The sequence below is a fragment of the Herpailurus yagouaroundi genome, unplaced genomic scaffold (assembly GCF_014898765.1).
Source record: "Herpailurus yagouaroundi ecotype Mexico unplaced genomic scaffold, PumYag 203, whole genome shotgun sequence".
NCBI classification, from domain to species: Eukaryota; Metazoa; Chordata; class Mammalia; order Carnivora; family Felidae; genus Herpailurus; species Herpailurus yagouaroundi.
Window position 1 is genome coordinate 33,431,760 of NW_024412434.1, and position 25,726 is coordinate 33,457,485.

At 46.9% G+C, this 25,726-nt stretch overlaps 1 protein-coding gene, 1 long non-coding RNA gene and 1 other non-coding gene across 3 annotated transcripts in view; 2 read left to right on the top strand and 1 right to left on the bottom strand.

The window, feature by feature from the left end:
- Positions 1-1,625: 1,625 nt before the first annotated feature.
- On the bottom strand, positions 1,626-25,608 carry GTPBP4 (GTP binding protein 4). The gene is made up of 17 exons (XM_040451574.1): positions 25,479-25,608; positions 23,683-23,853; positions 20,980-21,083; positions 20,764-20,900; positions 18,888-18,988; positions 17,517-17,609; positions 16,287-16,478; positions 16,140-16,205; positions 13,855-13,944; positions 13,012-13,122; positions 11,313-11,390; positions 10,949-11,000; positions 10,465-10,565; positions 8,890-9,087; positions 7,524-7,589; positions 3,174-3,317; positions 1,626-2,287 (listed from the first exon to the last, which is right to left on the bottom strand). The coding sequence occupies exons 1-17, from the start codon at positions 25,524-25,526 to the stop codon at positions 2,135-2,137; spliced, it is 1,905 nt and encodes a 634-aa protein (XP_040307508.1). The 5' UTR covers positions 25,527-25,608; the 3' UTR covers positions 1,626-2,134.
- TRNAL-GAG (transfer RNA leucine (anticodon GAG)) lies at positions 4,053-4,137 on the top strand. Its single transcript has one exon. It is a non-coding gene; the product is annotated as a tRNA-Leu (tRNA).
- The window catches only part of LOC121014907 (uncharacterized), a 29,621-nt gene continuing 29,501 nt past the window's right edge, over positions 25,607-25,726 (top strand). The window contains exon 1 of the long non-coding RNA XR_005783498.1: positions 25,607-25,700. This is a non-coding gene — a long non-coding RNA (uncharacterized LOC121014907). The remainder of the gene's footprint in view (positions 25,701-25,726) is intronic.

Sequence of the window (25,726 nt, forward strand, 5' to 3'; positions counted from 1 at the left end):
CAAATGTTTTCTCCCATTTCCTAAAGCTATCTTTTCACTGTTATTTCCTTTGAAGCACAGAGATTTGACATCATCCCATCTATCTTTTTGTTTTTGTTACCTGCACTTTCCAGCTCCAGAATACTGGGGGCACCTTTTTCTTTCTTTCTTTTTTTTTTTTTTGCTGGTATTTCTATTTTGTTCATACTGCACTTTCCGGACTCTGTGCATGTTTTCCTTTAACTGAGTGTCTTTATGATGGTTGTTTTAAAGTTTTTGTCTGGAAAGTCCACCATCTCATCCTCCTAAGAGACAGCATTTTTTCCTTTAATGGGCCATATTCTACTTTCCTGCTTTTTTAAAGTATAACTTGTGATTTTGCTGACACCTGGACATTTGAATCTCATCATGTGGTCACTCTGGAAATCAGATACTCTCCCTTCACCAGAATGGCTGGATTTTTTTGATTGTTGTAAGGGTGTGCCATGCCAGCCAGAGGTGAAAACTCGAGGTCGTCTCAGTTCTTCTCTGAGTACATGTCCTTCCCTGGGCAATTGTTCCAAATTCCCTTGAACATGCATTTGTTCTTCTAAGTCCTAATCCTTAAATGTTTGATCCACAAAAGAAGTACAGCAGGACAAATACAAAAGAAAAAGAAACAAGAACTGGCCTTTTAAACTCCCTGAAGCAGATTCAGGGGATGGGACTATAAGAATGGGAGTCTGTCCCTGTCTACACCTCCGCCACCAAAAGCAGCAATCCACAGTCTAAACCTAGAACCCCAATCTGTGGGGGACAAGGTTCTTAGCACCCACTTCGACACCCACAAGCAGCCACAGTGACTACCACAGGGCTGGGGTGGGGGATATGTGAACATTAAGCCATAAGGGCTAAAACGGACCAAAATTAACGGATTTGCCAGCCTAGTTCTTCCCTGCAAGACATGAGCCTCCAGAGAGACTTGACTTCCAGAACAGTTACCACAGGCAGATTCTCTGCGCCCCTGCGAAGAGATGGGCTCCTGGGGCCTCCCCAACAGCACGTGCATTTGTTTCTCCTCATGAGATCTTAACGAATCTTTTCAGCACACATAACACGAAAACCTTACTTTGTATCCCCAAAATGCAGCAGCTCTTAGACACACCTGTGCTGTAAGAAGAAAATGTCATCACATTACGGAAGACAGAAGCCCGTCCCACACTGCACAGTCACCAAGTGCTCTGCCCTGGGAGGCGCGCTCCCTGAGACTATGTGGGAAGTGGTGACAACAGCACTGTTTTAAGGTCAAGAAATGTTTTAAGCACTTAATACTCTGACACACTAACTTCCCACATCGCACTGTGGGGGTTCTGAGCTGACACATACGGCACAAATTCCACTCAGAGTAACTGAAAACAGAGCCCAGGAGGGGATTCTGCGGGAGTGTTAGGGTGTCTGCTTCTCTGAACATAGGCAGTTCAGGGTTCCCCCAGCAGGTGATGCCCAGCTCAATTGCTACAGTGCCTGAGGCAACATTTTACCCCACAAAAAAGTGTTTTGTTTTGAAAAACGAAAGAATTTTTCTCCCTTTTCACTTGGCCAAATTGACAGTGATTTGTAACTAAAAAACAAAAAAACCCAAAAAAACAAACTAAATCAACCAAAACCACTTTCTTTCAGAAGTTTATTTTAGATAAACTAATTGAAAATAGATTGCAACGATGCACACGTTGTACAAAAAAACTAGAAAATAATCTAGCACTGGCATTCACTCTTACATTTGCAGGGCAGGGCCGCCAACCTTCTGCCCACGTCTGCAAGGAGATGCTTTCTTTGCGAGACTATACACATACACAAACCAAAGTTCCCTCTTGCAGAAGAAAGTGATTCTTCTCCATCAAAACAAAAATTTGCATCAATCAATCTTTCCAGTTTTGCAGACCTGAAGCAATCGGAACCCCAACAAATGCAGAAACCACAGTCGGCTCAAGGTACCTTACCATCATTGCGGTGACAAATGTCTCCCACACCTGCACACCCCAACATACAGCAAAGCAACAAGCCCGTCAGGTAGGTCATCGCAATTTTCAGTTTATAGCCAGGACTCCCGTTTCGTGAAACTGGACCAGACCAGGAAACTAACAGTCTAGCCAAACCATCTCAGCTGCAGAGGACTCTACCTCCTGTCCTTTTTCCCGGCTTTCCTCTTTCCGGAGAGTAAGTGCTTGGGCTTCATATCAAACACATGTCTGTCTGCTTCTCCTTTCTTTCCCAGGCGGTTCATCTTCTTCTGAGCATTTTTCATCATAGTCTTGGCTTTCTTCACCATCTGGAAAGCAAAAGGACACACGTTAGCTGCTGAGTGTCTGTGTGCTTTTTCATTACCAGTTAAGAGCAGGTCTTAAGTGTCCAGATCTACTCTGTGAGAAGTGCTGGCAAGTCCCTCTGTGACCCACCGTGTCTGCAGGAACTCAACTGTCTGCACAATGAGAATGAAGATGGGAATGAATGTTATTTCTAGACAAGCTCTGTGCCTAGAAGAACCTGGAAGATTAGGGGATATCTGCTGTAACTCCCTCTTAGGGACACACGAGAAAACAGAGAACCAGCCCACGAAACTATACTCACATCGGACAAACGATAATGCCAGTATTAAAATCCAGATTTCTAGAAGGAAAAGGCATGGTGGAAGGGAAATCCCAAGTTTCCATCAAGTAGACTGTTGGCCAGTTTATATACAGACTTTCTCTCGTACCTGAATTTTCAAAATGCTGAAACTAACAATTTTTGTGTTCATTTAATTTAAATAGTTTCAGCAAAAGAGACTGTGTACATCCAAAATGTCTTTCCTAAAAGACTGACCCAAACAGCTCCTTCTGGGCTGGGTCCCTGCAGGGTCTGGTTGTAAGGTGGGGGCTTGGGACTCCAGGTGCTGAGCAAGCACTGTTTCCTAGCTTGTTCCCGCATGGCTGGCCTGCGGCTCAGACCACCTGGTGCCCTATGACACCATGCTTCTGTCTACCCCTGAGAAAGGACACCAGTAAGGAATGGTGCACCTAGGGAAGGGTCCAGAACACCCAGCTTATCTCTCAGGGGCACAAGCACCCACCTACGGTCCCCACCTTCTAAACAGTAGCTGCGGGTATGTGCCCTGAGCCCTGGAGTCATCAACAGTAGAGACCACTATTTTTTATTGCACATCACAGGGGACTAACCTTGACGTCCCGAAGGCCGGAGACATCCCGTGGAGTCCGAGAGCAGCTGCGGCTCCGGGTTACTGATGTGGGTGGAACAGAGTCATCTCGTTTTCTCTTCCTTGTAACGCTCCGGGACCTTCTGGCCTGGACTGCATAATGGGCCTGGGAAGCATAAACGGCAAATTCAGTGCTGCCTGACCCCAGCCCGGCTCCCAGGCTTGGTGACAGACGAAATCACACCAACAAGGAGACAGAACACTCAGGAGTTCTTAATGCCATTATCAAATAAACTAAAGCTCTTTAAAATTATATAGTTGGGGCACTCACTTTCAAATGTCCCCTCTCTGTAAAGAGATTTCATACTATTCTTCCTTTCTGATCTTCTCTTATACTCTAATGAACTTTTGCCTGCTACTCATTAAAAAAAAAAAAAAAAATACACACACACACACACACACACACACACACACAGAGTTAACTTTACATTATTCGTCAAACATACTTTTTCACTTAACATGGCTGCTTTATGTTACAAGCGACTGTAACTCCATTAGAAACCGTTTACCTAACGCTGGCCATTCCTCAATGCTGTCCTTTCCCCTAGGTGGTGAAACTAGCATCCTAACTGCTATTTTCGTTGTAGTGTGTCCTCTCTCCCCAGCTTTGGGGCCATCTACCTGAACACAGGGACAGCCCTCAGGAAGCTCAACGCTGAGGTGAAGCAAAGCCTGCCCCTGGGAGAGGCCGCTGTGCTCGTGCTGGTGGGCGCCTCACTCACCCATGTCCTGTCCCCAAAGAACAAAACACCTGGACAGGAGCACAGGCAGTTAGCCTGCAAAAACGAACAGTCAGAAGTCAGACGCTAATGGATGTTCATTAAAATAACGCTTCAGGGGCGCCTGGGTGGCTCAGTCGGTTGAGCGTCTGACTGAGGCTCAGGTCACGATCTCACGGTCCGTGGGTTCGAGCCCCGCGTCGGGCTCTGGGCTGATAGCTCAGAGCCTGGAGCCTGCTTCCGATTCTGTGTCTCCCTCTCTCTCTGCCCCTCCCTCGTTCATACTCTCTCTCTGTCTCAAATATAAATAAAACATTTAAAAAAATAAATAAATAAATTAAATAAAATAACGCTTCAGGCTAGCAGTGTAGTCTCAAACGTTGCTAATTAAAATCCAAATTAGTCTAACCCCTTTGGAAAGGACCTGTAACACAATTTGTCTTTTGATTCTGGTTATTCCAATTCTAGAAATGTTTTGAAAAAATAATCCAGAATATGAAAAAGTTATTTCAGACAAAAATGAATATGCTCCAGCATAATTCATCAAAAAAAAGACCAGAATTCCAATAGGTATCTGAAACCCCTTCTAGTCTTTGGGCTCCCAGGAAAACAGGTCTGAACTATTCACAACCTAAGCCCGTCTTGTGTTGACTCAATAAACCCTCATGTATCTGGTCGCTAAACAGAACCTAAGATGCTCCATGAAGACTTCAGTCACCAAAATCAAAGTCCAAGTAAAAAATATAAAAAATAGGGGGCGCCTGGGTGGCGCAGTCGGTTAAGCGTCCGACTTCAGCCAGGTCACGATCTCGCGGTCCGTGAGTTCGAGCCCCGCGTCACGCTCTGGGCTGATGGCTCAGAGCCTGGAGCCTGTTTCCAATTCTGTGTCTCCCTCTCTCTCTGCCCCTCCCCCGTTCATGCTCTGTCTCTCTCTGTCCCAAAAATAAATAAACGTTGAAAAAAAAAATTAAAAAAAAAAATATATATATATATATAAAATAAGCTTATGTTTTGTTCTCTGACATTCTATTCCAATTTGTATTCTTACCAGACACTAATTCCAATTTATTGTGTATTTCTTACACATCACCGTATATTCTGAGTTAACAGCAAATGAATTTTTTAAAAATTAGATTTAGTATTTTATTCTGGAAAAATCATTTGACAATATTGAAGCTAAAAAGTGTACACCTAGAATTTAGTAAACTTAAAGAATCAGAATTATTTTAAGATTAAACAGCATTAAAAAGAGTGGACAAGGGAGGTTGGAGGGAAATGGGCCCACATAGTCTATGTGCTAGAGGTGGAGGACACATCAGGGACATCACGCAAAATGCTCAGTGAGCCAAACAGAATGAATTGGTATGTGATGATTATTCATAGTGTTATGTATGCAACTGAAAATCTCACCAGTTTTCAAATGCTAGAGATTTCATGACTAGTGGCTGGATAAAGAACAAACAGTAACCTCCTAACACTCAAACTCTGTCATGTTCCCCAGAGGCAAAATGACATGCTAAATGTGAGCTTAGATATTTATTCATTTACTTATGTGTAGTATATTCCTTCTTCTTAGTAGCTTTTTTTCTCCACTATGTTTTTGTTTTTTGTTTTGTTCATGGAGATGAAAATTGGCAATATGTAAGATTACTGAAGTATGATAGATTTTTGAACACAGAAATGAGACCATTTAAAATATTTCCCTGCATATTTTTCATAATTGGGATGGACAAGAATATGTCATATAAAATTGGAAAAAAAAATTGGAAACTCAGATTTTACTAGTAGTGAATAGTGTCATTTAGATGGAATGTCAACTTCAAACAATGAGAAATTCATGTATTGGCTCTTTGAATTAAACTCAGTGGCTTGAGTTGAATTTACAGTAATGCCAAATAAATGGTTTTATGAAAACTGAAGAATTGTCTTTCCTATTTTCTACATTGTAAAATATCCTGTACCTTTTGCTTTTTCCCTTCAGGATATTCCAAATCTATCATTCAGCTATTAGTATGTTATCAACCTATTCTGGAATATACTTTGCTCTCAAAATTGACTCTGTTGAAATTTCTTGGCAAGTTAACTTTTAAAATAAAGCTTGCCCTAAGACTTTTAAAAGTAAAAGTGGGCATCTATGTGGATAAACTAATATTAAGTTCATTACCATCATGTAAATTTCACAAGAGTTGATGATTATTTCATTTGAGATATGATCTTCACGCCTGAGATAAGACCTCAGATGCAACCATAGTTAAAATTCTATTTTTTCATAGATACATCTTTCAATATGTATGTCATTTAGAAAAATATCTTATATATAATAGGATTATTAAATTCTTCCTTTTATACAACATAAGTTGAAAATTCTTCCTTTTATAACAACGTAAGTTGAAAATTTTCTCAAATATTTGTTCCAAATTTTCTGGATTTTATAAATCATTTCCAGAAAAGTCTCAGGTATTTTGTTATAACTGTCTTTTGAATCAGTACTTAATGCTTTTTTTTTGAGTTCTATAACTTTGAAGATTATTATTATTTTCAATTATAACAGTGAATAAATTCTTTTTTTTTTGTTTAATTTACATCCAAATTAGTTAGCATATAACAGCAAATGAATTTCTGTTATAACAGCAACCAAACTGAGGTCTAAAAGAAACTAAAATTTTTTACTCAAAAAAATGTGAAAAATTACCCCAAAATAAAAAACACCTGGGGCGCCTGGGTGGCTCAGTTGGTTAAGCGTCCAACTCTTGATTTCAGCTCAGGTCATGATCTCACAGTTTTGAGCTCAAGCTCTGTCGCATGGAGCCTGCGTGGGACTTTCCCTCTTTGCCCCTCTCCTACTCACCCTCTCCCAAAATGAATAAACTTTAAAAAACAAAAAAATTTGCTTATACATCAGTGAAATATAGACACGATATACAGAATATGGTTATAACTACATCTTAAAGAAACAAAGATTAAAGCCCTCTGCAGAAAAAATTAAATAAAAAGATACACACGGCATGTTAACCTAGATTATTTTTGTGCACTGTGAACAAAAGTGATTTCTTTCTTTCTTGTTTCTGGTATTTTTCGTATTTTCATTAACCTGAAACAGAATTCGATCTATACATACACAATGAAATATTAAAAAAAAAAAAAAAAAAAAGAGAGAGAGAGAGAAAGAAGAAAGTGCAGAGGCCACCTCACATCATTGATGTTATTACTGAAACATCACCGTAATGCCCAGGAGCAGTCCGATGCTCAGGGATGACTTTTAATGCAAAACGATGGGAGTGTGCAAGGCATTCTTAAATTCTCACGTGGTGAACAAGAATGGAGTATGATGAAGACACCCCTGCATTAGCAGCACAGTCCCTTGAGCTGAGTGTCCTGAGCTGTCCCACGGGGCATATGGACAGCAGTGGGACAAACACGTTCCATTCTCAGCCAGCCACTTCCAGCGACACTCCTCAACAGACATACTCAAAGTTCATATCTCTTCTTTGATCACATCTGTAACCCCCCAGGTTTCTAAGAGTCTAGTTTTCGAAGGCAAAGCTGTACATGTCCACATATGTATGTGACTGAGACCATCTGCATGCACTTACATTGTCTTTGTCATCCATGTCAACACCGAGACTGCGCATCTCACTCTCCAAGACTTTCCGCTGAACCTGAACACAGGGGAAAAGGTATGTTTTAAGAAAAATTAGTTTGATAAGATGCTTAAAAAAATTTTCACAGGAAAATGTACCTTTTACAATTATCTATGATACGTTTCTTTTAGAAATTATATCTTTTAGGGGTGCCTGGGTGGCTTGGTCGGTTAAGCGTCTGACTTCGGCTCAGGTCATGATCTCACGGTCCGTGAGTTTGAGCCCCACGTCGGGCTCTGTGCTGACAGCTCAGAGCCTGGAGCCTGTTTCAGATTCTGTGTCTCCCTCTCTCTCTGCTCCTCCCCTGTTCATGCTCTGTCTCTCTCTGTCTCAAAAATGAATAAACGTTAAAAAAAAAAATTAAAAAAAAAAAAAAAAAGAAATTATATCTTTTAATTGGGCCCATGTTCATATTTTTGGACAGTTCACTGAAGCCCATGGAAACCAATATCTCCCAGGCTGTGACTATGTGCAAGACGACATACACTTCATGACCTTGAATTCTGCACAACTCTGCAAGGGTCTCTGCATGCAAGGATCACTGACGCTGAGGTCACATGACATGCCCCAAGATGCAGACTCCAGCGACAGCAGCTTCTCCCAAACTCACTGAGCGCCACTGGGGAAACAGATGGAGGTCTTGCCTACCAAGAACCACTCATTTGCCATCATGTGAAAAGAGTACTTCAGACACACTAATGCGAAAGGTATCTGCCCTAACCATCATCCTGTCTTTGGGAAGCTTACCCCCCCGCTGTCACATCCTGTGGTTTGAGGGTGACCACAGGACCTGGCCTCACCTGCCACCCTGACAAAAGCATGGGGCAGGAGAGAAAAAGACCTACAAAGATGGAGCAGAGACTGAAAAGAATTCTGACATCATTTGACTCATTTGTGCCTGAAGTGTGACTCTCCCTGTCCTAACTAGTCACAGGAGCTAACATGTTGCCTGAGGATTTAAGCTGCCTTGCGTTAGGTTGCTGTAAATTGCAAAGAGGAGCACTAACTAGTAAAGAAGTTAATAAGAACATGTTAAATGATGGCTTTACTGTCACAAATTACGAATCACAATCTCAATCTGCACAACTGCAGAGAGGCTGAACCCAACAATGCTGAGCCTGGATGTCAGCAGGAAGGGTGCCATCAGCAGAATAAAAAGATCAGGGCTCGACCAACCTCAAAAGTCAGTACGTATCACCAAACCAAGTACGTGCAATCCCATGGCCACGTCTAGGCTGACATGCTGCTTTTAGCAGGGCTGTGCAAGAATCCAAAGCTGCAGAAACCCATCCTGCTGCTCTGGAAGCACAGAACTTGCCTTCTTAGCGGTTCGAGGCATCCTGGGCCCCTGTGTGTTCTTCTCCTTGGACTGCAGAATTTTCAACTTCCTTTTTTCCCGAATTTGCTTTGCCAGCTGGCGGATCTCCACCATCTCCTCGTCCTCGCTGTCGGATTCGCTGTCATATTCGCCTGCCGCCGTTCTCAGCTCTTCTTCTTTTTCTAACTCCTCCAATTTCTTGAAAAGGAATTAAACAAACTCAACAATGAAAACCTTGTGAGCGTAGCCACGTTCATGTGCCTCTCAGGGGCAGTAAGCGCCCGCGCCTGGCTCCGCACAGGATGCCCCAGAACTCAGCTCCCAGCAAACGGCATCTGGGAGGAAATGAAGACCGTGCAGCACTAAGCCCACGGCACCCCGTGAGCGCTTCTATGTTGTCTCCTTCTCTTCACCAATTACTCCAGACATTGAGGGGACACGTGCACATGACACCTCCCTCGCTCCCCAGCACTCCCAACAGACCCAGGACAGAACCTCCGTCCTTGAAGAACTAAGAACTCATCTATGTGAGCTGACATAGGCCTCCAATATCCCATTTATCCACTCTGAGGCCATCCTCAAACACAAGCCAACACAAGCCAACACCACCGCTGGCTGTACAGTTCAAATAAAAAGAAGTTACAGGGTGCCCGGCAGGCTCAGTTGGTGGAGCATGACTCTTGATGTCAGGGTTCTGTCTTCAGGCCCCACACTAAGTATACAGATTACTTAAAAAATAAAATCTAGAAAATAAAAGAACAAATTACGTACGCGCGAATACACTCTGTAACCAAGCAAAGAAACCCTGACAGCAGTGCCGCAGTCAGATGCGGCCATGCCTTGGCTGATGTGAAAAGCACGGAGGGAGGGAGGTGGGCAGGAACGGGCAGGCCAGTTGCAGGCTGCGAACCCACAGGCTCAAAATGGACATCACCCAGAGAGCAACAACAAGGAGGCACATGTAGAGTATGAAGGAGGCTGTGACCTGGCTCCTGAGCCAGCGGCATGGACCGTGCGTGAGCAGAGCACAGGTGCACAGCTCGGACACAGGCAAGGAGGAGAACCAAGCACCAGAGAGTACAGAGGGTTCAAGGGAAGGAGGAACAGGAACAGGGATGAGGAGGTTCATGTAGGGTTTCCTCCTTGGAGACCCGCAGACTGAAATGGTACAAGGGCAGCATCCGGGAAGGAAATGAGGGAGTGTTGACGGGAAATACTGTTTTTTCAAAAAGCTTCGCTGAGGAGAGAAAGGCAGCAGAGCAATGAAAGAAGGACCCAGGGCTTAAGAAAAGTTTTGTTTTTAAAGTGAAAGGACCCGTGGACACCACAGGCTAAGCAAAGGTCCAGGAGAGGAGAACAGGCTGGGTTGGAGGACAGGGGCTCGTGGCCACCGGAACGCACCTGCCCCACAGAGGCGGCCGTGGCCGAAACCGCACAGGGAGCAGAGCCTTGGAGGGAGAGGCTGTTAGTGACGGCTGGAGAAGGGCAGCACGTACGGCCGGGCAGGCAGCTGTGGTCGTGCGATCAGGGACACAGAAGTAATAAAAATCACATAACACAACAGGAGACACAAACCTGCATGATGTCGGGGTCGATGTAATCAGCTATATTGTGGCCTTCCCAGATCTCGGGTATCTTATCATGTTTCTCAGAAGAGTTCATTAGATCCCAGTACTCTGAGGTTGAAAAAAAAGTTATGTTCACTGCAGTTTTTAATACCTTCAAGCACCATGTGCCCAAAATGAGTTCTTACACACATCGCTCCATGAAGACAACAGAGCGCCTGCACATAACACCCCAGAACAGCACAGCAGAGGGTCTCCAAATACCTCCTGGGTCGCCCAGCACCTTGGGACCACGGGCCGAGCGGGGGCAGGGGGGACAAAGGCAGCAGTGGCCCCAGCACCTGCACCATGCACGCTGCAAACCACCCTCCTCCTGAAGCCACAGAACCACCCACACACAGCCTCATCTCTAAGAAAGAGATGAAGGTACAGCCACAGGGCAAGAGGGCACTGAAGCCCTCCCACAGCGTCCCGACAGGGATGCTGGCCCTTACTCTGAAGGTCCAAGATGTAGTCGTCTCCCAGCTCTACTTCAAGGTCTCGTTCCTGAAACCAAAGAACAGATAACTCTATCAGCTCCTGCTGGCATTCCAGGCGCATGAACGCCAGGCACCCCCTTGCCCCAGGAGACAGCCTCTGCCCTAAGCTGAGAGCCCGTCCCTCTAATGCCTGTGCAGCCCGGCCATTCCCGGCTGGCTCTACGGCTCACATCCACGCAGTGTCCACAGCCACCTCCCTCCCACTCACGAGGGAAGGGGCCTTCGTAGGCCACAGCTGTGGTCACAGAGCCTGAGGGTAAAGGCCAGGACACCTTCAGTGCACACACATGGCCTTCTGCACCCGCGAGAGTAGACCTACCCGCTTCTGCCTGGGCTCCCCAATGTCCATTCTCTTCCTGCGCGCCACCACTCCCTCAGGGATGAAAGGGGGCCTTTCCTGAGGAGACATCACCAGAAAGAGTGACATGAAACACCTTGCTGAATGCAAAAGGAACATGAGAGTGAAAAGCCAGAGGCACGCTCTCCGTCTGCAAGGGCAAGATGAAGCCAGACCAACTCAGAACCAACAGACTGGGGGGCGGAGCAGGGCCAGCTGGGCACGGAAACCAGGAAGACTCCACAGCTGATCCAAACTTTATCTAGAAAAAATAAACACCAAGACTCTCGAGAAAATTATGAACAAAAGTGATACAAGAGAAAAACAAAGCAAACAACAGAAATCTAGACACGAAGCAAGTCCATACAAGAAGGCAACAAAAACATACAGTATTCGAATCTCAGTCCTGAGATTAAGGACTAGCCAGGCAAAAACAGAGCTGGGTGGCTGCTTCTACCTGCTGCCTAAGAACAAATCAAATGCAAGACTGAGCAAATACTTCTGTTCAAAACAGGTAAAATTAAGATAATTAAGTACAGGACAAAGTATAGGAGAAAAATATTATCAAGATATTTTTGGAATGAACGGGAGGTCTTTCTATGCAGGACACAAAACCTAGTTACCGTAAAAAAATATTAATATTAGCTAACAGCATATATTAGAAAATTATTAAATATTCATAGCATATATTAAAAACATATAATTTCTTTGAAGCTGAGAAAGAAAACCCAAATCAAAAAGCAAATGACAAAAAAAAAAAAAAAATCCACAGAACATACAAGAGTCTGGGGGTACCTGAGTGGCTCAGTCAGTTGAGTATCTGACTCTTGACCTCAGCTCAGGTCTTGGTATCAGGGTTGTGAGTTGAGCCCCACAAAGGGCCCCAATTTGGGCATGGAGCCTATTTAAAAAAGAACATATAAGAGTCTCATTTCCTTAAGATAAAAATTATAAATTAAACGAGTAAAAGATAAATGACCTGAGGAACTAATAGGCCAATAAGTACATGAAAAATGCAGGCTTGGCAGGGCACCTGGTTGGCTTGCTCCGTGGAGCCTGCAACTCTTAATCTCAGGGTTGTGAGTTCAAGCCCCATGTTGGGTGTAGAGATTATTCAAAAATAAATTGTTCAAAAATTAAAAAAAATGCTTGCCTGAACTGATCATTAAAGGAACCACCGATTAAACTGACAGCAGGCAATGATGAGGGGACGCGGAGCATATCCCAGGAAGGCATTTCTGGGAGACAATGTCATTCTCAATGGCCTACTGAAAACTCACTCTGCAAATAAAAGACTTATGCACAAAGACATGCGACAGAGCACTGTTTGTAACAGCAAGAAAACAGAATAATTTTAAAGAATGTAATACGCGTTTATGTTTAAATTTTTTTAAAAATATCCTCACACACCAGAAAGATTTATGGAAACGTCAAGACAGTTACCAGTAACTATGTCTGGTGGAGCGAGCAGCAGGCTTTACCTTGGCACTTTTATACTTCAGGACACAACTGTTCCTCTGGACGAGAAACTCAAGCCCACTATGATGCCCACAGGGGTGGGTGTGTGCGCACACGGCGCCCATGAGCCTCACCCATGAGCCCTGCATGAGGCAGGTGCCGGTGTGTGCGGACAGAGGGCATAGGCATCTCGCTCCCAAGTTCCTGGGAAGGGCAGCCTCACCTTGTCATCTCTCTTGCTTGGCATGGCCAGATGCAGCCTGTTCAGCACCTCATTCACTTTATTTCCTTTCATTTTGGTTTCAACCCGATGCGCCAGAAGTCTGTCACAAGCCTGGGAAGGTGAGAAAACGGGACATGACTCACAAGGCACCCACCTTCCGGGCTGGAGGTGGGGGTGTGGGAGAGGAACCAGACTCCGCAATAACCAGCAGACTGTGTTCCAAGCTTTGGGCCCCGCTTTGCGCTTTTCCTCAGGAGTCACATCCACTGGTGCTATCTTGGGGATCACCCCAAGATCCAGGTGACCCCCCGGGGGTAGACCACACGCTCAGGAGGGAGCAGGCCTCTCCCTTACCAGGCCAGGCCCAGGCTGGGGCAGCACCCCATGTCCCATCTGGGCTTGCCTCCACCACCAGTCACCCTCGCGCCGTGTTCCCTAGCCAGGTTCAAGGCCCACCCTGGGCCCTGGAACAACAGCGCCAAGCCAACCAACAGCATCAGACCCTGCCACCTCTTTTCCTTTCAGGCAAAAATAACAAGGACGTAAAATGATCAGAATCGCATGTGAAATCTAACAGGAAATGTCTCTTTTCTTGTTTTTTTTCCCTGCTTCTGAACAAGTTTCACGGTACAGCTGGCACGGACATCCCGGCAGGTCAAGAAGGGCAGCAGGCTGTGCACGAGGTTCAACCCCCCCAGGGAGGGAGTCAGATCATCCCTCTAAACCCCCTGTTTGGACTGGGCTCAGTGTGGCGCACACGCTCTCCAACCTGGACGGAAAGCCTCTCCCCACGGCAGACACCTCTCACGAGAAAGGCAGTATAGGTGTGGATGGAGCACTGACCTCAGTTTTCACCTGAATAACCCCTTCCTCCGTCAGGGTGCTAGTCTCAATCACGGGGAATCCTGCGGCCTGCAAATCTGCAAATATTTTCTGCAGAGACAGAAGGAAAACAAGAGAGCCATTATTTATTTCTACTTCCCTACAGACAACTCTTACTGCTCTTCATGTAGGTATCAGAAATGCGAATTAGCCTGGCCGTGGCTCATTTGCAAATTCTTCTAAAGGACGTTTCCCCAAAATGTTGATTCCCCCCCATATTCTTCTGTGACAAAGAAAATACTACTGGGAGGATCAAACCAGACTACAAAAGCAAACCAGAAGCTCTCTGGAACATTCTGTGAGATGTTACCTTCTAAAAAGGAGCAAGATACAAAACTTTTAAGATGTTTTCAATACTACTTTTATTTTTTTTTTTTAAATTTTTTTCAACGTTTATTTATTTTTGGGACAGAGAGAGACAGAGCATGAACGGGGGAGGGGCAGAGAGAGAGGGAGACACAGAATCGGAAACAGGCTCCAGGCTCTGAGCCATCAGCCCAGAGCCTGACGCGGGGCTCGAACTCACGGACCGCGAGATCGTGACCTGGCTGAAGTCGGACGCTTAACCGACTGCGCCACCCAGGCGCCCCTCAATACTACTTTTAAATAAAATGCATAGAGTCTGCAGCCTAAGAGAATTCCTTAGAAAACAATACAAAAATGAATAAATCACTGCACTCCAAAGGAGGGGCTTCACTTGCGTAGCTCTTCACCAAGGCCACCTCATTCAGACGTAGGGGGCCAATCCTGTGACAGGTAAGCTGCTCATGAACAAGGTCAAACACCTTTACTACAGGCTCCCACTTACCAGTTAGACTTCCTCCTCTCCTGGAAACAGCAGTGGTCCTGGGCAACAGCGGGGTCTGACAGCTAACCCCACCACCGACTAGCACGTGATGCAAGCCACTGTGCCTCTACCTGAGCTAGCCGTAACCATGTTCCTCACGTGGTGCCGCTCCACGGTCAGAGCACGGATGGCGTACCCAGGGCCGGCTGCAGGCCACGCCCTAGTGTTAACCCAACAGTCACATCGCAATGGCATCCGCCACCCACCGGCTTTCAGATTTTTCAATCTGCCCGATGACATCACTGACTGGTAGCCCAGCAATGCGGCAACTGCCACCAGTGACTCCAGGAGGGAGACCTCACCCCATCACGGCTGGCAGACGGTGAAACCCAGACACGTTTCAACCCGAAGCCTGAGCACCTGGTGCAACACTCACCCTAACCTTTGGTCGTCACAACCCAAACCCCGTCTGCAGCTTCCAAAGTGATTAACCTAAAAAACTGAAATGACTTAATAGGGATCTGAGTCCTTTCAAACAAGTGAATCCTCTGATATCAGTGGCTACCTAGTTAGTAACTTGATGAACACGCTGCAGTGCCCATTAAACCAGTACAGCTGTTCAAAACCCTCTCCCCAGGTATTAAGACGTCCAACCGGCATGAGACAGAGGTGCCAGGAAGAGACCCTCTACACGCAGCTGGCCGGTGGCACATGCCCCAGGAGACGAGCCACATCAAGATTACTCTAGCGCACTGGTTCTTAAAGCTCGAGTGTCACCCACCACGCGGGGTGCCTCCCAGACTGGCCCTGTAGGCCTGGGTGCGTCCAAGAGTCTGAGAAGCTCTGTTACTAGTGCCAGCCTTCTCCAGGCAGTTATCCCCAGAGAGCTGCGGGGCCAAGTGTGGGTGGAAAAGGAGGGCCAACCACCTCACCTGCCTCGTGGAAAACGCAGCGAACACCACGTACTCACAGTTCTGGCAAGTTGACCGGTGCCCCTTCTTCATCATTCACTCCACGCTTACCTCCCAAACTCACTTCCCCCACAAATGTGTGTGGCGGGCACGTGACACCCCCACCGACCTCCCCTCCCCAGGAACCTCCTCCGGAAGCGCGGCTCTAGGCAACCAGCCGGCAGAGACCCAAAGGGCCAAAGCCTGTCTGAAGGCGCTTTGCATCCTCCAGGCACCAAGGTCGGAGAACAGTCGCATCCTAAAGAAGCACAAGACCTTTCCGGGGTTAAACATGCCGTCCTGCCAAATGCACAGGTACTTGCACAGCCTCCAAGAGCAGAGGACAGAAAATGTCAGGTGTAGTTTGCCACTAACAAACCACTGAGGGAATGATCTCAACTGTGGAATAAAAATCTTTACTAGTATTGCTGAAATTCCTTTTCGGCTTTGGTTGTCTGCGAATAAACTTAGAATTAGTACGTAAGACTCAAAACATTCAGACAGTTTACCTGATCGTCTTCAGAAAGTCCAGCTATCCGCTTCACATCACATTTGTTTGCTACAACTATAAGAGGCTGGAACAGGAAAAAAAAAAAATGAAATGATTATCCTCGCGGCACAGGCTATGAACGGCAAACACCCGTCCCCACACGCACCTTGTTGATGAAGAGAGGTTTGATGTTCTGGAACAGCTCCAGCTGCTCCCTCAGCCCGTGCCCACACTGCTCGGACAGATCCATCACGTATAGGACCGCGGCGCGCAGGTGAGCCAGGGCCGTGATGGCCTGCATCTCAATGGTGTTCCGATCCTCCAAAGGGTGGTCCAAAATCCCGGGAGTATCGACAACCTAAGCGTCAGGTCTGTTACTCCAAAGCACATATACCCACAAACTTCTTGCCCAGCATATCCTGGAGGTGACTCACATACCCAACCCGGCCCTCTCAATACTAGTAAATAAGACGTGGGTCTCCCAACTACATAAGGAAAAAAGCAATGACGGAACAGTACCTATTCTTTAAATATTACAAAAAAGGGGGGGATGAGTCGACCCTGCAGAGCTCACTGAAGAACCAGTCAATGACCTAGAGAAAAGGACTCCTCTCTCTTTTTTTTAAAGTAATTTTTGTTAATGTTTGTTTATTTTTGAGAGAGAGAGCACGAGCAGGAGAATGGCAGAGAAAGAGGGAGACACAGCATCCGAAGCAGGCTCCAGGCGCTGAGCCGCCAGCACAGAGCCCGACGTGGGGCCCGAACTCACGAGCTGTGAGATCACGACCTGAGCTGAAGTCGGATGCCCAACCGGCTGACCCACCCAGGCGCCCCCTCCCTTTTTTTTTTTTTTTTAAACATATGCTCTATGCCAAACACGGGGCTAGAACTCATGACCTACAGATCAAGAGTCGCACACTCTACTGACTCAGCCTACTGGGTGCCCCGACAGAGAGAACAGAACTGGCAAACACTCCCAGGTGTTAGGAATGACTTTATCATTTACAAAATTAAATTCAACTGTGGAAACTGCCCCATGCTTTTAAGTGGCTAATGCACGTCCTTTCTAAGGACAGGATCAGAAACGACAAGGAGACTCTGGTTTCATGAGAAGCACCACTGCTAACGTGATGTAGCCATCTGCTCTGGCAGCTGGCGGCTTCTCCAGTTCTCGCAGAAAAACAAGCACTGCACTCGGGCAGCCGCGAAGCTTGGGAGCTTTCTTCATGAGGACATTCCTGGTGACCCCGAGAACCTGTCCCACCCCTTCGGAGTCTTCCTGTAAGTGTACTGGGACCTGGGGAGAGACTATAGTTCTTCAGGGACCACCAAAATCAAACCCCATTCACAAAACCACCCAGACGTGACCCCCATGTCTGACGGTGGGAACGCTCACCTGCCAACGCAGGTACTTGTAGTCCATGTGCCCCACAAACAGGGATTTGGTCGTGAACGCATAGGGCTGGACGTCCACGTCGGCTCTCGTCACCTGAAACAAAACAATGAAAACTTCCACAATCACACGAGCTCCAAACCTTATTCCCGGTCAAAGAAGGTAAATGTGGCACCTGTACGTTATGGAGACTAATGATTTTGGCAGTAAGACAAAACAACCAAACAGAGAGTGAGAGAGCTCCCATGATTACACTCCTGATGTCAGAAGCTGCTGCTGACAGACGGACAGGCTCCACTTCCTCACGCCACCAGGCGAGGCCAGGACACAAGAGTCCAAATACGGGACGGGGAGGGGAGGAAGGCCCAGCACCGGGAGGGTACCCATCAGCTTCTGCTCTGCTCCACCCCAGCCCCACTAATGCCCCACAGAACTTGCTGTGAAGACAGACTTGCTCTATCTACACTGCTGATGCGGGGCCCACCAGCCACACGTCCCCATGAACTCTTGAGATGTGATCAGTGCAACGTAGGAACTGAACTGTTTGTTGTTTAATTTTAATCAAGTGGCCAGTGGCTTAGCGCCGCAGCACTGGCTCACGAGCATCTGAGACATCGGCCCAGACACCGCAGAGCTTCAGCCTGTCACGTCAGCACAACTCGGGGACAAAATAAAAACCTGCAAATGGGCTTCAAGTGGAAGTGCTCCTGGCAGCAAGCACCACACATATGTAACTGTCGTTGTCTGGCACCTGAGCTGTTGTTGGTTGTGAACTGACATTTTATTTTATCTACTTATTTATGAACCGACATTTTACATGCGGTTTCTACTCTGTTCAAGTCCCTCAAACTCAGCCAAGTGGTCTTGAAGCACCAAGTTACTAAATAAAGAGCACCCTCGAGTCCCAATTAATGAACTCACTCAAATCAAGAGCAACTCAGCCACTTCCCACTACGGGGACCAAATACTTGATGTGAGCAGTGACACGTCAACCAGCGACATTCACATACTGCCTCAGGAAGCCCACTTCAGCGAGTGCAGCCTGCCACGGTAGACCCCAGCGCCCCCGGCACTACCACCCCCAGATGAGGCTGAGACAGTACGTCCTGGGAAAGGCTCTCCGTGTTAACAAAACCGGAATTAACATCTCAAATCCCTTAGAAACTTATGGAATGCACACTAGAACAGAAATAGCAGCCGAAACCTAGATTCAGATAGCGTCAGTCCTCCCTTCAAGTAAACGGCTATTTAAGCCGACAACAGTGCTGACAGACTAACCGGCTGGCCATCCTCCAGCCCACACGGCAGGACACAGCAGCCCTTGGGTCTCAGGTCCTCGGTCACTTGCGTTATCATCACCAGACACATACTAACCTTATTGATGAAGCTGGACTTGCCAACATTCGGGTACCCACACAGGATCAGGGTCCTCGTATTCGGGTCAATAGTTGGCAGACGGGACAGATGCTGACGCACTGTGAGAAATAACATGTGCTTGATTTCTTAAGAGCAATTAAGAAACTCAAACTTTAAGGTCTGCTTCACTTAGCTGTACTCCTGGCCCATGGTTATACTAACCCCACTCCAACATTTACAATGTGAGCGACAAAAAAAGTATGAATAGAAAAAAGATTGCCTGCAGAGGCACCAGAGCACACAGCAGCGTACTTCCCGACTCTGGCTGTACCCACAGTCTTATTCAATAGGTCAAAAGTGGGGCCAGAAACACACATCTAAGCGGTGCCCAGACCGCTCTTACTAAGTGGGATATATGGAAAGCATTTTTGAAGCAAACGTGCATGCCACCACTTCCTGCCAAGGCACTGGGCTAGTTCCACGCAACGACTAGGTGCATCACCGGCAAGGCGGTGACACCATGAGGCCACCCTCAAGACTAAACAAAACAGATCGCTGGAAGCACTGACAAAGCAGTCAAGTACTACAAGCTTGTCGCAAATCATTTGTAAGATGCCAGGAAAGGGGGAACAAACCCAGAGGACTCAAGAACACTTCAGCGTAAAAATCTATGTATAGAGGCAAATACCTGTTTCATTAGAAATACTACTTTAATTCAGAACCGTCCTTTAATTTAACTATCTTTAATTAAACTATCATGTAACAAAGCTGGAGTGGCAATTTCATGCTAACACATATTGCAAAGCTTTTATTTTATTTAGTTTTTTAAAATTTGAGAGCGAGGGTGTGCACGTGCACACACACATACATGCATGCATGAGTGGGGGAGGGGCAGAGAGAGAGAAAGAGAGTAAGGGAGAAAGAGAACCCCAAGCAGGATCTCCACTGTCAGCATGGAGGCTTATGTGGGGCTCAATCTCGTGAACTTCAAGATCATGACCTGAGCCGAAATCAAGGGTCGGACACTTAACTGAGTCACCCAGGCGCCCCTCTTTTATTTGAGAGAGACAATGTGTGTGAGTGGGGGAGGGACAGACAGAAGCTTAAGCAGGTTTCATGCTCAGTGCAGAGCCCAGCATGGGACTTGTTCCCACGACCCTGGGATCATGACCTGAGCCAAAATCAAAAATCGGATACTCAATCAACTGAGCCACCTAAGCGCCCCAGATATTGAAAAGCTCTTAAAATTTTTTTTTAAACTTTACTTTTAAATTTATTTTTTAATGTTTATTTTTGAGAGAGAGAAAGAGCACAAGCAGGAAGGGGCAGAGAGAGAGAGGGAGACAATCCCAAGCAGGGCTCCACCCTGTCAGCACAGAGTCCAACACGAGGCTGAATCCCACTAACTGTGAGATCCTGACCGGAGCTGAAACCAAGAGTCGAATGCTTAACCGACTGGCCACCAGGCGCCCCAAGTCCTCTTAATAGAACAAACAATTTATGGGGCAGCTGGGTAGCTCAGTCGGTTAAGCTTCTGACTTCAGCTCAGGTCATGATCTCAAGGCTCATGGATTCAGAGCCTGGAGTCTGCTTCGGATTCTGTGTCTTTCTCTTCTGCCCCTCCCCTGATCGTACTGTCTCTCTCTCTCTCAAAAATAAATACATAAACATTTTAAAAAATTGTACTAGTAATTCATAAGCATTTTAAGCACCAGCTGCTTTTTCAGTAATAACTAGCCTGTCAGAGTTTCTCAAAGGATGGGTAAGGAATGGTTTGATCCTGTTAGGTCTAAAATAAAACAAAAAAGAGCACTCTAAAAATAAGTTCTTGACAAGAATCGAGGACCTTAACAGCACACACTAAACACTGTCCTTGCTTATGTAAAAGAGGTACCTTGTTCCAAATACTCCAAGCTCTGCTTCTGTCTTTTGATGATTGTACACATCCGGCCGAGGGCGGCTCGCTTCAGCTGCTTGCAGCGGTAGAGAGAGTCTCCGTATTTCATAAGCCGCACATAATCCTTAGCCACGCTTAAAGAAATAAAAAGATGTAAGATACTTTTCACCTCAGGCAATAATTTAAAAGACACTGTATTAAAAGATACCTTACTTGTCCACTAAATTTTTGGCAATATTTATTTGTCCCAAGGCCAACTTGTAATGGTCCTTGTCATAGAGAATGTTCATCAAATCAGCATAAAATGGATGGATATCCTAAAACAGAAATAAAGCGGTCATTCTGGGACAGGTTTCTCATCCCCATGTGTCAATAACTCTTGAAGAATAATTTTGAAGTATGTCCTGCCTTTTCCACGCTCTTCAAACCCCAGATCTCCTCCCCGGTCCGTTCTCCTGACTGAGGACTGTTGAGAGTTCAGGGGTCACTTCTGCCTGCCCATCTAGCCTGGGCCCCAGGCTGATCCCCCTTTACCTCATCTGCAGGTCTCCATTTGTGCACCAGACCCCCTGCCCCTCCTACTCAAGGCCTGAAACCAGGCCTGCAAACGCGGTGTCATTTCCCCCTTAGCTCCAACAGCTGGAAAGCTCCCTGAACCCACAACCCTTCCGTTCCTTTGCTCCCCTTCTTGGGGAAGGTCACAGAGAGGTACCGGCTCTTCTTCCTTTGAACCCAGTGTAGTCCGAACCGTGTCCACCCGTCCTTTAGAGCGGCTCATCAGATCAGCTCCCTCCCCGAACTCCTTTCATCTTACCAGAGCGTTCCACAGCACCAGACAGCTGACCACTCATGCTTCCTGGTGCTTTGCATTCAACTGGCCTCTGGGACCAACTGTCTGGCTCTTCTCTCCCCTCGCCGCTCCTCAAACTCCCTCGCTGGCTTATGCTTCCACCCAACATTAAACATCAGAGTTCCTGGGAGCACTTTTCTCTCCAGGTTCAGCTCCTAGGTGACCTCACGTGGATCTAAAGGCACTGATGGGTTCCTGAGTGCCACCGCACATCTCCAGGCCACACCTCTCACAGAGCTCCAGACTACTCGCACTTCTGCTCGGACACCTTACCAGAATCTCAGACCAACGCGTCCAAACCACCCCCTTCCTCGTCCTCAAAATGCCCCACTTCCCCGTCCGGATGGATGGCAACTGCAAGATGCCCAAGATGCCACGAGCAAGTTCAGCTCTTCCAACCACCACCAGCTGTTTACGTCGGTGCGTCAACCTTCAAGTGGTCTCCTAACCCCATAGGCCACGCATCCTCTAAAAGAGAAGTCAAAGCTCGGCACGTCCCACACTCAACTTGGAAGGTTTCCCTAACAACAGAACTCAGGCCCTGTACCAGGCGGCTCACCGACTCACCATCTCTGACTCATCTCCAGGTACCCTCCCTCTCACACACCCTGATGGGTCTTCCTGTTTGAGACCTCACACTCTGTACCTCAGGGCCTCTGCACCTGCTGCTTCTGCACCTACAGTGCTTCTCTCCAGGCAGCCCCGCAGCTCGTTTCCTTCAGATCTCTGCTGCAAACTCTAGAGATTTCTAGGTTTACAACCTTTCCCCTCACTAGATGAGGACAGGGACTTATTACTACTGTGTTCCCAGGGCCTAGATAAGTACCTAGATATGTACCTAGATAAGTACATATCAATTATTCCATGAACGTAACTATGCTAACCTTCTGCTCTAAAATTCTCGGATGGCTAACGTTAAAAAAAAAAAGAAAAAGAAAAAAGGAATACAATGTTCACAATGTAAATGTATTGTATTAAAAAATGATACCAAGGATGAAAAAGATAAAACTTCTTACAAAGAACCACAAAAATCTGGTGCTAATTAGTTCAAAGCATTTTTTGCCCAGATCAGGTGTTTCCAAATATCACACCAGTTTCCAATCATCTTACTCTTCTGGTTCCTTCTAGGTAATTTCTAGGGTACCCACCCTTTCCCAACAAACTATCCACCCATTCAACGAGCCTCTACTGAGCACCTATAGCATGCCCAGGAGACACATGTAAAGTTAAGTGCCTGTCCGCTAGCAAAAATCTCTACTCTTATTTTAAGCACATCTGTAATTTTTTAAACAAACTACTGTCACCTTAAATATAAAAGAAACTCTTGTCACATAAACCAACTTTTGCCTCCTGGCTTAACCTAGCTTTACGGACTATCTGGGGACAGTGGCCAATTTAGGCTCTCACCCTGCATTGTGGAGCCCACCCCAAATAACCCTGCAGCAGTGTTCTCCTACACGGGGATTTCACGAGCAGTGTCTGCTCTTGGCTTTCCACGGCTTAATCAACAGGTAAACTCTACTATGCTAGAGAGTGAAGACTTCAACTCTTTTAGCTGAATGCAGAAGTCACAGCTCCCCCAGGCAATTTCTTCCCACCAGTCAACAGAGAGGACAGTGCTGAACTGACCATCACTGGCTGATGAAACAAACAGTGGTGGACCTCAGGCCACTGCTACAACCTGAGGCCACAAAGGAGCCTTGGAAAGAGGAAGCCCATACAGGTTGGTGAGCTGCCAGGTTCACAATCCATAGCTTTTATTGAGCTTGGGTTGGTGCCTGCAATCCTAGAAGTTACCAAAAAAAAAAAAAAAAAAAAAAAAAAAAAAGGTGGCGGAGATAGCTTTGGGCCCTCTTATATGGAGTTTAGTTTGGGGGCAAGGAAGAATACTAAGGAATTAAAAAAAAAACCTGTGTTCTTTTCCCAGCTTTGCCATGAACTCACAAAGTCTGACCAGTGAATAATTTTGTTTCCTTCATTATCTGTCAGATAAGTACACAAACTGGCTATAAATTATCTGAAAGCTCACATTGATATTGCCATTTGTGTCCCCCAGAATCACTTACATCCAATTTGGGGAAATCTGTTAGAATCTGTGAGAGTCTGTCATGGTAATTTTGTTGAGTAAATTTGACTTTCCTCATGTAAAAATGTCTAATGCGGTGAATTTGGTAATGTTTATGTATAACTGTTGGAGTCTTCCGTTGAGTCTTCGATAACGTCAGGTCAATAAAGTCCTGTAATTAAATAAGAGACAGTACACCAAAAATGTTTATTTTCTATCCACTTATCTGAAACCTCAAAAACCAACAATTAACAATACCATATATTTTAAACTACAAACACTTTTCCTAACTAAATCTTTACTCTTTTATATCCAACTTGGTTCATGTTCATAGTTTTTGGCTTTTAAAAAACATTTAGCAGATGGCTGCCTAAATAAATTTTATCCCATATTTAAAAAAAAAAAAATGTTTACTTGGAGAAAAAGAGACACGGAGACACACGAGCGAGTGGGGAAGAGCAGAGAGAGAGGGAGACAGAGAATCCCACATGGTCAGTGCAGAGTTTGATGCGGGACTCGATCCCACAAACTGAGATTGTGACCTGAGCTGAATCAAGAGTAGGACAGGCAACTGACTGAGCCACCCAAGGAGCCTCACCCCACACTTTCTTAATCACACCTGTATTTCCAATACCTAGAACCCTCTGAAACTTTAGTCATATAACTCAAGCATAAACCAGAAAAAATATTAAAGGGAAAAAATTCTGCAATTCAATCCACGTATCTTTGACTTCAGAAGGACATTAAATAAGTAAACCTAGGTGTGGAAAGTGACTGAGAATGTACACAACTCTTGCTCGTGTACCCAGTGCAAACAGAGACATCAAGCCCAGAGGCCTCCCCATCCCCTCCGTTAGCGGAGTCTAGGAATCCGTAAGACGCCAGTTCAAAAGCCTGACCTACTTCACGAAGTTTTCCCTGACCCGCCCCACCTCTTGGGGAGGAACCTCTCCTCTCTAGGAAGGACTCCAAGGTCTGGAGAAGATCCCTGACACTCAAGGAGTAGACACTCACCTCTGGGGAAGGACCCTGACATCAGAGGACGAACATTCACCCCTGAGGACGGACCCTGACGCCTGAGGCCAGAACCTTAACCCTGAGGACAGACTTTGACGCCTGAGGACGGACCCTGACGCCTGAGGACGGACCCTGATGCCTGAGGGGGGACCCTGGCCCCTGAGGACGGACCCTGACGCTTGAGGAGGGAAACTGGCCCCTGAGGAAGGACCCTGACGCCTGAGGAGGGACCCTGATGCCTGAGGATGGACCCTGGCCCCTGAGGACGGACCCTGACGCTTGAGAAGGGACCCTGATGTCTGAGGACGGACCTTCACCCCTGAGGACGGACCCTGATGCCTGAGAAGGGACCCTGGCCCCTGAGGATGGACCCTGAATCCTGAGGAGGGACCCTGGCCCCTGAGGACGGACCCTGACCCCTGAGGAAGGACCCTGATGCCTGAGGAGGAACACTGGCCCCTGAGGATGGACCCTTAATCCTGAGGAGGGACCCTGGCCCCTGAGGAGGGGCACTGACACTTGAGAAGGGACCCTGATGCCTGAGTACGGACCTTCACCCCTGAGGAGGGACCCTAACTCCTGACGCAAGGGCCTGAAGAAGGAGCCTTGCTGCCTGGGGGAACCCCTAACCCCGGAGGGCCCTCATCTGGGAGGACGTGGCCTGGGAGGAGAGGCAGCCCGGAGCAGGCGACCCATGTCCCATCCACGAGTTACGGGCCGGGCTCTCCCAGTCCCCCGGCAGGGAGAGGCGAGGGCTGAAGAGCCCTCGGGGCCGCCTACCTTGGCGGACGGCACCACCGTGATCTTCTTGAAGTTGTAGTGCGCCATGCCAGAGGCCACACACGAGGGAACGTGGACGGATGCATGGGACTTCCGCCGGAGCGGGCGGGACTTCCGCCTGCGCGTCACTTCCGGGATCTCCTTGCGGCCCCGCCCCCACCCCCTGCACGGCTTCCTCGCCGCTTGGCGCCCCCGCCCGGCCGGAGGTCCCCGGAGGAGGAGGTGGCCGGGACCTGCTGGGACCTGCT

Bases quoted from the DNA above. Each gene is read 5' to 3' on its own strand.
- GTPBP4 (XM_040451574.1), bottom strand. From the start codon at position 25,526: ATGGCGCACTACAACTTCAAGAAGATCACGGTGGTGCCGTCCGCCAAG. The intron at 21,084-23,682 runs GTAAGTGATTCT...TTTCTGTTTTAG, and splicing joins CAGATTTCCCCAAATTGGAT to GATATCCATCCATTTTATGC. The intron at 11,391-13,011 runs GTGAGGCTGCCC...ATGTCTCCTCAG, and splicing joins CAAGCAAGAGAGATGACAAG to GAAAGGCCCCCTTTCATCCC.